This window comes from Xenopus laevis, chromosome 3S (assembly GCF_017654675.1).
Source record: "Xenopus laevis strain J_2021 chromosome 3S, Xenopus_laevis_v10.1, whole genome shotgun sequence".
In the NCBI taxonomy this organism is placed as follows: domain Eukaryota; kingdom Metazoa; phylum Chordata; class Amphibia; order Anura; family Pipidae; genus Xenopus; species Xenopus laevis.
Genome location: NC_054376.1, coordinates 69,594,077 through 69,607,765, shown reverse-complemented (window position 1 = coordinate 69,607,765; position 13,689 = coordinate 69,594,077). Strand labels below are relative to the sequence as shown.

Genomic DNA, 13,689 nt, shown 5'->3' with positions numbered 1-13,689 from the left:
TTTTATAGATGCTTAATCCCACAAATATAGGATGTCGGAAGGTGAACTGCGTCTAGAATTGTCATCATAAATTTCACAATTTTTTCATACAACGTTCGAATTTCACGATTTTTTGTAAATTTTCCAATTTCACGATTTTTTACGAATTTCTCGGTGAAACGGGATAAATTTGCACATCACTACCTGTGTGCTGGGGTCAGAATTGGTACAACATGTTGTATTTTTTACACCAGAATTTGTTGTGTGTGCCGGCCTCAAAATGTGTGTTCATGTGCACAAGCAAACGGCTTAGAGGAAATATTGGGTGCCTAATTAACACACTATGAATAAATGACCTGTAAACCATGGTGATTTAGTTACATGAGCCAACCCTACACTCACCCTTGCTGGGCTTTTCTCATTGCACCCAAGACCCCATAAACATTACAAGGGAGTGTTGTATTCTCCTCCTAATGATTGTACAATTACACCAATATTCCCATGAAGCAGTCGCCAATAGGTAAGGTGACAAAGAAGAACACAAAGAATGAAAGTGACCAGAAGAGAATGCAAATCAGAAACTAGCAGCACAGAGGAAGGGAAAATGGAGTTTGGAGGAAATATGAGCATATGACGGATGAGTCCTCAAGAAACAAATAAAAAGTGGAAGCGTGAAGGACAGGTCCAAGTTACTAGGGGGGGGTGCTAGTGCTCTCGTCGAATTTCCGTCTTAAAATCGTCTCTTAGTTATACCAGGGTAAATAATGCAAGAATATTTCATTTGCACTTTGACGTTAACTGCCCTTGGTTGCTACACACCCCATTAAGGCAGATCTGGAAGGAAAAGAGGCTAAAGATGTTCCATTTGCAGACACACAGCCGTGTATATAATTATACGTGCACCGTTGTGCTGTGAGTCCAGCAGTCAGTCAGTGAGTCTGGCCGCTTCCTTGCTAGTATGTCCCCAGGACAATGAGCGCACCTCCCGCCCCTCCCGTGAGAGCGCATGTCGGTTGCTGGATCCCTGCCCTGTGTCACATTACGTAAGGCGGGGACGGTCTGTCAGGGATTCTGCTGCTGCTGGTGGGAAGGTAGAGCCGCCTGTGGGAAGCGGGGAGTGCGAGTCGGAGTGAGAGGAGAGAGAGGCTGTTCATTGGCAACAACTGGCTTGGTGGTGACAGGTGACTCTGAGCGACTTGGCTTCTTGGTTTGTTTCACACTCGGAATGGCCGAATAAGGATCAAACGTTCCACGCTGAAAGGATAGGAATATTTATGAGGAATAGCCCAAAATGGAAGGACTTCTGTCTCCAATGAGAGCTAAGGTAGGGGGCTCGTTCTCCGCTCACACACACCTGATATTTACTCTTATTTAACACTAATTGGGGAATTCAGCTGCATTTCCTCAGCTCACTATGTGTTTTCTGTGACCCCCAATAACAGGAGCAGGTGCCTGAAAGCTACACAGGTGCCTGGAAGTTGGGCTAAGTTGCTTGGGGGGCTGCTGCCTTAGTGGGGCTCATATAGAGCTGGGGGACAAGAGCCCCTATACTATTCACTGCATACTGGGCAACGAGGAGCCTTTGTATTTGCTGATTACAATGCTTTTCAATTGCTTCTTTTTAGGATTAGTGGAATGTTTTTATATGTGTTAGTGTTCTGCTGTTACGGTACGATTTGTCGGAAGGTTCCTAACCTGTGTGCTGCCATGAACCTAATAATGTGTCTTTCACTGATGCAAGGATATATACTGTCAGTGGGATGTATAGTACCTATGGCACCCATTCACAGTTTTCTTGCTAACTGCAAATATGCTTTTGCTATAATACAAATTACATATCATGCCAGAAGGGGGTAAGCCATCACTCTATATGGGTAATCAGGGTAATATATTGCCTTAGGCAAAGGAGCTTAATGGTAGCTTATAGCAGCACTATTATATGGTTTAATTGGGTTCTTGGTCATCAACATATTTGTGTATTGTGCTGACAATTAACTATTATAGATCTGGGAATCAGATATTGTTACCTAAACAGCACATAAACAGCACATTAAAAAAATTAAAGCACAGGGTGAAGGAGTACTGAAGGTTAAATGTACAGAGATTCAGTGGGGTGACACATGCTCAGGGTGATGGCAGACTTGGCTACTGGGGGAGATTAGTTGCCCAGCTACAAATCGCCTCTTCTTCATGCAACTTATCTTCCCTAATACCTTCCCGCCGGCTAGAATGTAAATCGCTGGCAGGATGGCACTCAGAATGCTTCGTTTTCCAAAGTCACCCAAAGTTGCCTCACAAGGAAACTTCGGGCGACTTCGGAAAGCCAAAGTGATCAAAGTGCCATCCAGCCGGTGATTTACATTCTAGCCGTCGGGAAGGCATTTAGGGGAGATTTGTCGCCCGAAGAAGAGGGGATTTGTCACTGGGCGACTAAGTCTCCCCACATCTTAGCGTGTGTCACCACCCTCAGGCTGTGTTCTGAGCCATTAACATGTTTTCTTCTGGATAGCTCATTATATTCTCTGCAAAATAAATGCTTGGTTTCAGTGTGTAGAGAGAAGTATGTGCTGGGTACATCAGAAAAGTATGTTCTGCTTTGGAAGGGAAATTAGTTAAAATGCTTGGGTGCCAGAGTTGGAGCATGCCTTGGTGCCTTAGAAGCTGGCAAGAACCCAATAATCACATGGGAATATGTAAATTATATGTAGCTGCAAGTATGTAATTCACATACAAGAAGTGTACCAACTTTTGTGTTTGAGAAATGTTTTTGTATAGAAAATTAAATGATAGGTGGCCAGATCTTAGAAGCCTACATGAGTACCACTTGAGATGATCAATTGCAGGCATTTGTCCATCATCAGTTACGCCTCTTTAGGTTTTTTCATATGTTCTTATGTCATCTTGCAGGACTAGTTTAATACGTGTCTCTGGCTTGTAGATTTGTAAAGCTAACTCCGTGGAACTATGGTAGTCCATGTTGCAGTACTCTAGTAATTGCAACAATATACATATTTAGGCAGGATTTCAGGAACTGTAGATCTCTATATATCAGTGTGAGACCTACGTTTTGACAGCATATTTTGTTATTTTACATGCTATATTTGCTTACGGGTAGCCTGTATGCAAACATAGTAACAAACTAATAAAATGTGTTGTTAAAGAGCACAACATAACATTTATAATTGCAATTCCCATTTTGCTCATTCTCTCTCATACCAAAGATGTTGTGTGTCTGCCGCAAGGATTCTCCTAAGGTAATTAATATGCTGACATTCTCTGACAGTCAACCAAAGAATGGTAGCAGATTTAGGACTCTAGAGATGGAATGCATGCCTGTAGTAGGAAGATGTCATTATTGAAGTTATATTTTGTTAATGAAATGCTCTTCACACCTGTTTAGATACATGAAAATCTGTTTTTCCCTTTAGTAGCAGTGGGGGGTAGGCACTTGGTGGAATGCACTGCCACACACGAAGATTCTGGGAGATTAAGTTGCCCGTCGACAAATCGCCTCTTCTTTGAATGACTAATCTCCCTGAACTGCCTTCCCACTGGCTAGAATCTTAATCACCGGCGGGGTGACACTCAGAGTGCTTTGTTTTCTGAAGTCGCTTGAAGTTGCCTCACAAGGAAACTTTGGGAGACTTCGGAAAATGAAGCACTCTGTGATTCATATTCTAGCCAGCGGGAAGACCTTTTCAGAAGATTAGTCACCTGACTAATTTGTCAATGGGCGACTAATCTCCCCAGAATCGCCATGTCTGCCACCAGCCTATGGGTAAGGTCACACTGGGCGTTTGGGGGCGTTCCGATTCATTTTCCGAAGTCGCCCGAAAAGGCAACTTCGGAAAATTAATCGCCGCGTGTGCTTAGCGCCGGCGATGTTTCATTTTCGCCAGCGTAAGAGTGAGGGAAGGCATTCGGGGAGATTGGTTGCCGCAAAGACGCCCAGTGTGACCTTACCCTAAAGGTGCATATTTCTTTAAATTTATAATCTAGCAAGAAACACATGATCTGTAATCCACAAGTATTACTTGTTGGCTCTTAAATAATAAGAATTTTAATCTCTGTTTTGTGGGAAACATATATTCTTTGCCAACAATAGCTCTTTGGATTCTTTGAAATGATTTCAGCAGTATGTAGTTACCTAGCAGTGGATGCACCTGTTATGAAAAGTGAACCTGCCTATTCTAGGGCACAGTTCCTCTTATCCTTCTGATATTAATATGTGCATTCATTGTACTAATAGTACAACTGCAGGCTTAGTACATTGTAATAAGCCCACATTGTTTTTTGCATAGGGCACTCATTAGTCTGTCTGGGTTGCTGTGCTTTTAAATGAGCATTCACTGTGTAGAATGGGTCCTCAAGCTAAAAACTGTTTTTTTCCAGTGGTTCTCATTGGTTTTAAAGGCATGTGTAAATGTATCTGCAGCCAAAAGTAGTTGTTTCTAACTTTCAGTTCTAGGTCTGATTTTTAAAACAATGTCAAGTCAGGAGTCAGGTCAGGTTTGCTTCATGCTTTAATCAGCTTTGATCTGGTAGTTTGCAGAGCCAGGAGTCAGAGCCATGATTGCAAAAAAATTAAACAGGCATATTGTAGGTATTTGTCCACCAAGGTCCATGCTTATGATAGACTAACCAATAATATGAAATGCAAACGTATTTCTGTGAGAGGGCCTCAGAATATCAGTAAAAAATTATCATAGAGAGCAATTAGGCCTGAAATGTCTATTTACAGAGCTCATATAGCTAGAAGGGAAATAGCCAAGCTTGTTTGACATTGTATTCATACTTGTTATTTTCATTTTTTTTTCATTTTTCATATTGTAAACATTTTGAATATGTTTGACTGGTGTTATTTTAGTTGTTCTATAAATTGTATTCAGTTTTAATTCAGCAACTATGTGAATCACACTGATTGATCATACTGGGTAATGTATATTATATATTTTTCTTATATCACTGTAATCCCTGTAGAAATTCCTGCACAATTCTGAGGTGCAAGAGGAATTGCAGTCATTTAAACTCTCACTAACCTAATATTCTCACAGTGTAGATGACACTGCACTTTATTATCCTCAGGTTTTTTTGGCTTGAGGGAATACATGTTTTTCTTTCTTTGGCAAAAGAAGTGCAGTAAACTTTCATTATATATGGGATATTAATGCTCTTTTCTGTAAATGATAAAGATATTTGAAGTCAACAAGGACTACCGTAAACATAAAAAGGTACTAGGCTGCAGGGAAAATATTTATTAGTACAGTACTACTGGTCTGTGTTTTAAGTTTGGCAACCAGTTGGCCTCAGGCCTCATGTTCTCATGCAGGTCACAGGATTCCAAGGTGACCTCTTGTATCAGCTCTGTTGAGTCTTTCTAGTTGTAGCTGTACTATAACATTTAGCACCCTATGATAGAGCATGCTGGAATGTATTTCAGTAGAACCTAAGGACTACATGTCATAATCTTATAAATGTTACAGGTACATTTTTCTCCCTGATTTACAGACAGCATGTTGGACAGTAGAACTAATGGAAAAATATAAAGTGGCATTACAAATTAGTTCTGTTTGCTGCTTAAATGATGTCAGTACTGAAGAAGTACCTTCTTCTTATCTAATTGCAGCTAATTGCTATGTCGACAGTAAAGGGAAACCCATTTTTTATTACTGAATTTAAAACTAGAGAACAGCTGTAAGGTAGTGCATAAAATTATATTCTTTCATGAAAAACAAATTCAATTTTTCTGGCTGCTGCAACAGAAGATCATGATTTTATTTCCATGTATTTTAAAGGCCAATGAGCCAGCCTTAATAGTATTTTCAGGGAGGAAAGTCAATGATCTTTGTGAATATTATGATTCTCTTGATGATTATGATGAGATATGACACTAGGCAAAGGGCAGAGAGGCAGTCAGACAAATTGCAGAACATCATAGGAAGAATTTTAGATCCAAACTAGCCTCTGCCAATGCAGCAAATGACTGTATTTTTATCAGGAAGATATGCCATTCGTAAGCCCTGTGTCATAAAATAGAGCCCCCCAAGTTACATAATTTGCAATCTAGGTTTATATGTATCCTTTACTGGGGTACAGGGTCATGGTGCTTTAGAACATTAAGTACCCTGGACCTTAGGCAGTGCACTACAAACATACTAAATTCATAGCTTAGCTAGAGGAAAAGCAGGGGAAGATCCTCAAGAGAAGATTATATAACCTTTGTCTTGGGCTCCAGTACTTTAAACAAACACATCTTAATTATAAGAACAATAACAGCTGTATAATGCAGTGCTACATTTAAAATTTAGTACTGTGCCAAAATACATATCAGGAGGATGAACTAGATTTACTTATTGACATTGTACAGAAGCTCACAAAACATATTCTTTTATAGGAGGTGTTTCTAATACTTTGTTAAACTGTAATAATCAGAAGGGTGCTTTTTGTTCAAAAAGAACTGTTCAACTGTTAAAATATGTGTGTGCCTCTTTTTCCTTTTGGACCTGCATTTGTTTCTAATAATTTCAGTCACCAGACCAACCTGCCAGGGGACATTTGCCTTGGCTCATTAATTAAAATGGTATAGATCTGCACCAGTGTAGCAGACCATAGCAACCAATCAGCAATTTGTTAGGTCTAGTGTATTTAAAATAAGAAAAAAACAAGTGTCTGGTATGTATAAATATCTCCAGCTATTTTGTTAAAATGTTAAATAAGACCCTCTTGGTATGATTAGAAGCATTTAGCTAAATGACCTGTAGATCACATAAATAACCGTTTGTGCCAATGAGTGAAAGAAGGCATGAAATGTTAACAAAAGGCAGAGCAGGCAACTGCTACCTGTAAAAGGAAGGGCATTTCTATTTTCAGACAAAATGGTGCCATCCATTAAATGTAAAGAAAATAAACTTTTTTTCATGATGGTATTAAGTTGTGGGATTGTAAATGGTTTCAAAGAACGTGCTAAGCAATGGTTGTTCACAGTGCTAGACCTGATTCATATAATTATATGATAACTAATCCAGTGAGAAAGGTATTGCCTGATTACTATAATTTTATTTTCTACCCTCAAAATGTAATTGGCATAATTGCATAAGGTTGAAGTTGAAGAACTTAAAGGGGATCTAAATCCCCACCTCTCTGATTTGAAAGTTTTTAGTTCCCATCTAGGTGTCTAGGTGTTCCCATCTAGGTGTCTTATTTTTTTTTTTGATGCAGTATAACACATTTTAGGAAATGTATCAGGTGTGCGAGTAAAGCAGACACATATGTGTGTTACTGTGTGTGTGTTACTTTGTGTGTGTTACTTTGTGTGTTACTGTGTGGGTGTTACTGTGTGTGTCACTGGGGTAAATTTATCAAAGAGGGAAGTTCCGCCACTAGAGTGAAATTCTGCAGCTCTCAATTCATTTCAATGGGATTTTGAAAAGCGTATTTATCAATGGGTGAAAGTTCACAATCCCATAGAAATGAATGGAGAGTGGCGGAATTTCACTCTAGTGGCGGAATTTCACTCTAGTGGCGGAACTTCACTATTAACTTCACTCTTTGATAAATATACCCCTCACTTGTGTGTGCATTACTGTGTGTTACTGTGTGTGTCACTTGTGTGTGCATTACTGTGTGTGCTACTGTGTGTGTCACTGTGTGTGTGTCACTGTGTGTGTGTCACTGTGTGTGTGTCACTGTGTGCATCACTGTGTGTGTTACTGTGTGTGTTACTGTGTGCGTTACTGTGTGTGTGTTACTGTGTGTGTGTGTTACTGTGTGTTACGGTGTGTGTTACTGTGTGTGTGTCACTGTGTGTGTCACTGTGTGTGTGTCATTATGTGTGTTACTGTGTGTGTGTTACTGTGTGTGTGTGTTACTGTGTGTTGCTGTGTGTGTTACTGTGTGTGTGAGTGATTGGTACATTTGCTGCTGTGTGTGTGATGCCAGCTGTGCCCACACTCATGCCCCTTATCCCACTCTATTCACACAGTGCCCAGGCAATAAACTCACTTTGTTTTACCATTGGTCTGACATAAAAGGTCCAGGAGCAGGTTCTTCTCTCTCCCCACTAGCCCTGGCCAAGGCTGTAACTCTCCGGGTGTTGGTGCTGGAAGTTGTAGGTCAATAACATGTGTAGGGAAGCCAGTTGCACTACAACTTTCTACATCCCCTTAGTAAGGACTGCCATACAGCTTTCCCTGCCCATTTAAAGTGGGCAGTCATATTTGTAAAATGAACATGGTAATCAGGGGGCGTGGCCACAAAAAGGGGCATGGGCAAAAAAATTTTGCCGCAGTACATTTTTTTGTCCCTCGTTTTATTTGCAAAATCTTGGGAGGTATGCTTTTCTGAGAAACCATAGGGAGAGTGATGTAGAAAGAAAGTTGCAAGACAAGATAAATGGGAAGGAAATTTGAGAAAACATCTAGACAGAAGATTTTTTTACAATTAGAGAAATCGGTTGCATAACAAGCAGGCGCTGGGCCCCCCCAAAAAAATCTTTGGGGGGCCTGATGCACACAAGATGCTCCCACCCACCCCAATTCCAGCTGTTTCGTGAGAATATTTAAATAAGAAGTGGCTGTCTATTTGCTCTGCCACATGAAAATATTTAAAGTAGATGTGGAAGGGGGAGATTAGCTGCAGCTACAGTATTAAAAAGTTAGAGTAATACAGATCAGTGATAAGTGAATTGATTAAGTGAACTGTTTGATTTCATCTGAATTATGGTGATTTTTTCACTGGTGATCTGGAACAGCAGATCTGTTGTAACGACCACGTTCAGGAACCTTGATTGGTGATAGTACCTTGTGGACGCACAGGAGAATCTTGTGGGTTCCGGTGTTCACCGACGCCCTTTTGGAGTGTCCACCCCAAAATTATTCTGGGAGGTTTTCTGTGGTGCCTTAAATCCATCATCTTTCAGTGATTATCCATAGTAAATAAACAACACAGAGACTGTGTTTTTTTTGCAGTTGGTTTGCCTGTGTCTGGTTCATGGGAGTGAGAAGAGTAACAAAAGGGAATGCTGAAATCTGAGTGTGGTTGTAATTGTGTATTTGCCATTCATAATGTTTCTAAGGTAACAGTGATAACAAAAGACTAACATGACATAAGAAGTGTGATTGGAGGAGCCTTTACATTGTTTCTCTCCAACTGGAAATGAAAATGATAGCAAAACTAATTATAAGGTTGCAGGGAAAGAGGTACAGTTGGAGGCCAGGTAGAAGTTGAACATTGCATGAAACACAGTGAAAGTTTATTTGAGAAAAATGTACTGTTTGCCAATAAGCCAAACCATAGGGTGGACATTCTATAATGATACATCTGGCCTAATGCTCACGTCTGTGTATTGCTTATATTGCTTATGATGGTTGCTTCAAGAGAGCTTTTTTACTTGATAATTTTGGGACTTTCTGGCTACTTCTTGTAATTTGAGTATCAATTCGCCTTTGGAAGTCTGCTTCATTTAACTTGCATTTCTGGTAATGTAACTTGTATGGATGAAGCAATAAGAAAGCAATACAAGTACCTAAACTGTGCAATACAAAGTTTTAGTATTATGCACAGATTAGTGCATAGGCCTATATCTGTGTCATACAACTTATAGCTGATTGTTCAAGTACCAGAGTCTCACACAGTGTTAGGTTAATAAATGATATGTGCTAGCCCAGATTCACTAATGTGACGTATGAAAGTGGTGTAGTCTGTTACACCTCCAAGTAAAATCCTATTTTAGGTGTACCAACCAAAAGAGGTAATATTTTATATAAAATAACAATAATAATGTTTCATTTTACTCTTCTAGTATTAAGGGTTGTGTCATTTTTAATGAACTGTCTTATGTACTGTATGTGCAATAGCACCTCTCAATAAATAAGAAATTGTGGGTTCCTCCTTTAATTTATTATTAATTAATAGAAGTGTAGAAGTGCAGAACAGAACTGAAACGTGCTGATTCATTTCCCAGTCATGAATTATAAATTAGCCTTGCATGGCCAAGTGCATGAAATATTAGAATCTTAATCACTTGGACACTTTATTTTAATGTATTGTATGTCATACAGTTATCCAAAGATCCACCAAATTCAGCATGTTTATTCTCCCAGAGACATTCTGGGAAATAACGTGCAATAAAATTCTATTTCTCCAGCTATTATATCTGTCATTTCAAAAGTTGACTGTTAAAGAAGGTTTTAATTTCATATACTGTTATATTAGAGATTAGCAAGGCCTGTACTGTTCAATGTACATTAACCTAAATACACATTTTCACAGTCATGTAGTACCAGTTGAAGGGCAGCAATACCAAGTATGTATTCTGTAATTTGGGAACAGTTTTAGTCAACATTCCCATTATATGTAAGCAGAATATTGTTAGAATATGTAGGAAATTGCCTATTTCTACTGGGTAATATTTATATGGGAGCATGTATAAAAACATAATGGTTCCATAATAATAATGCATCTTTAATGCATATTTAATTATGTATTATTTGAAGCTTTATTTTCACAGAAAGCAAGATTTTTTACAAATATTGCTCCATGGGAATAAGGGCATGCTGCATTGTTTTTAAACAAATGTTCTATTTGCCAGCTGTTATAGATACAATCTACCTTTCATTTGTAAGAATACAGTATTTAGTTACAATTATTCTAAATGTATTTACCAAAGTGCTTTCCTGAGGTGGGAATTATCAGTTTAATGATGTTTCCTATATCTTTTTATGATTCTTAACATTTTCTTATGGAACATATTGTATATGCTTCTGTCAGGTATCAAGCAGTAATGAAATTATGTCACTAAAGCTGGCCATACATATAAAGATCTTCTCATTTAGTGAAGTCACCAAATTAGCGGATCGTTTACCAATATGCCCATGGGACCAAGGGCCAAACAAGCAAATCGCAATACAGAACAAGCAAGCCCAAGGCAAGGACCATCGGAAGCCCCCATACACAGGCCAGTAAGCTTCTGACATATTTTTATCAGGCTTTGTACGACCACCTTAAGGGTAAGGCCAGACGAGGAGATTCGGGGAGATTTTGTCGCCTGGCGACTTATTGCCACGTCTTTTGCGCAACTATCTCCCTGAACTGCCTCAGCATCTTTTCTCCATAGGCTACAGCGCAAAATCGCCTGCACTAATGCACACGCGGCGATGCGTTTTCAATAGTCGCCCAAAGTTGAGGCAACTTTGGGCGACTATTGAAAAAGCATCGCTGCATGTGCATTAGCGCAGGTGATTTTGCGGCAACTTTGGGCGACTATTGAAAACGCATCGCTGCGTGTGCATTAGCGCAGGCGATTTTGTGCTGTAGCCTATGGGGAGAAGACGCTGAGGCAGTTCGGGGAAAAGACGTGGCGATAAGTCGCCAGGCGACAAAATCTCCCCTGAATCTCCTCGTCTGGCCTTACCCTTAGAGTTCTGTTGCTCTTGACATCTATGTAGCTGTATTAAATTCCACTATGGGTTTTTCAAGGTACTCTCTATTGCTTTATGTTTAAAATGTTAATCACGTATACAGAGGTTCAGAGGATATTCTCGTGTTTTCCCTTGCTATATTTATGTCTTAAATTAGTTTCGTATTGACACAAAATCTTGAGGAAAGAATTGAAAGCCCCTTGAGCACATTCCTAAAGCTGGGCTTGCACGAACATTGTTCCTGAGGCATCTACTTATCTAAATGTATCTGTCACGTCATCATCTTGAATCTGACTTATCTTTGCATATACAACAACCTTGTGCAGAACCAAATACCATTCACACAATTAATTCATTTGTTAACCACAAACTTACCTGTCTGTGAAAACCTCTTAATGGCATGAAATGGTTTTTATCTGAATCTATTATTTTGCATGTTTCCATTACAATTCTTTGTACAATTAGTATGTTTTCGAAAAAATTTTAAAATGGCACATGAGCCAGTTTCACATGTTCTGATATTTAGCTGTTTCCTATCCAGTTGCATTTCCTTACTTGTTTTGTTCTTATAGCACCTAAAATGCTAGCACTAGAGTTCATTAGGCTTTCTAAATAAAACTCAAACCAAACCATCAAGACAATGTGTTGGGCTTTATGTGTAATATCCCTGGCCTAGACTGGCCAGTATTACAGTGTAGAGAGAACATAACTCAATAATAGTCTATATTCAAATTACCATAGAGAAACAGAACAAAGGGTTTAGTGCATAAAAAACCTAGGCAGACCATTAATTCAGAACAAATTACATATACATATATATTCAGCAAGACCAGTGCATGGGACATTTTGATTATCTCCAACATATATATCTACAAAACTGTATGGAGCTTGTTTGTATTACCCCATGCACAAAACAGTAACACAATGCAAATATATTGAACAAAAATTCAGTTTATGTAGCACCAAGGAGTACTTTGTATATATTTCTACACAGACAGGCCATTAATACAATTCTGTGTAGTTTGTACAACAGCAAAGATAATCCATTATTTGCCATTAGACCGTTAATACAGTGATATGAAATCTGTGTAAACAATACATTTACCCCTACTGTTATGGATGCAACTTCATATTATGGCACTTCCTCTCTTTTCTCTTGTTCACACAAAAGTTTCACAAGGGGCAAGCGGTATTAGGTAGTGTTGGGCTTGGGGCCCAGAGCCCACAGGAGCTGCTGCCTCGAGGCTCCCGCAACCCAGGGCTCCCATCCCAGCAGCAACCCCCCTCTGGCAGGGAGGAAGGTCGGAAGCCACAGTAGGCTTTGCAAGGGTAGCGGGTCTATGGGCAACAATATATATGACTGCCCATAGCACCATAGTGGATGTAATGAACTGTGTAGTGCCAGCAGTGCAGTCATGCAGATTATGCTGTCCTGTGTCTCCAGGTTATTTACATCATACTAATGCAACAGTGGTTCATCTTTATTTTCATTTCAGTTATTTTGAGATAGTACACAAAAATAAAGACTTTTTAAGTTTCTTACTATTTTTTATTTTGTACTGTTTGTGTAAAATTAAAGATTAAACTTTAATGTTCCTCTCTCTGGTGTTTCAGTCTGGCAGACGCTGAACTGTTAAAATTCACTATATTAGTTGATATATTTTCCAGCAGCACTGAATATAGAATGTTAGTAACTATTGTAACAAAAAGTTGTCTTAATGAAATGTATCAACTGATGTATCAGTTAATTCACCACCCCCCCCCCCCCCCGAGCAGAAGGTGGAAAACTTTAACTTCAATATTTAGTATTACAAAAATGAAAACCAATTGAAGAACAAGTCTTCGTGTCTGGTGTAATATCTGTAGACAACTGAACTGGAAAAAGTGCATATAATTTTATCTTAAAGGGATACAGTTATGGGAAAACATCAAAAGAGCAAGCAGATTTTTTAATATTTTGTTTTGAAATCTGACATGGGGCTAATCATATTGTCAGTTCCCCAGGTGCCACAGTCATGTGACTTGTACTCTGATAAACTTCAGTTATTCTTTACTGCTGCACTGTAAGTTGAAGTGATACCACCCCCTCCCTAGCATCCTATCAGTAGAACAATGGGAAGGTAACCAGAGAACAGCTTCCTGGTAGTTATATAAGCTATATAAGAACAGCCCTCAATAGTAAAAATCCATAGATATACCATGACCTTGATGAATGAGAATCTTCACAAGCATACACCACAAAAATAATGACATAATACTTTTAAGTAATTCGATTTTGTGAGTAAATGCTGGT

At 39.1% G+C, this 13,689-nt stretch overlaps 1 protein-coding gene across 1 annotated transcript in view; it reads left to right on the top strand.

The window, feature by feature from the left end:
• The first annotated feature begins 750 nt into the window (after positions 1-750).
• Positions 751-13,689, top strand: part of LOC108712345 (FERM domain-containing protein 4A) — a 222,591-nt gene continuing 209,652 nt past the window's right edge. Inside the window, exon 1 of the mRNA XM_041588462.1 lies at positions 751-1,303. Coding sequence (XP_041444396.1) covers positions 1,271-1,303 — 33 coding nt within the window. The 5' untranslated portion in view covers positions 751-1,270. The remainder of the gene's footprint in view (positions 1,304-13,689) is intronic.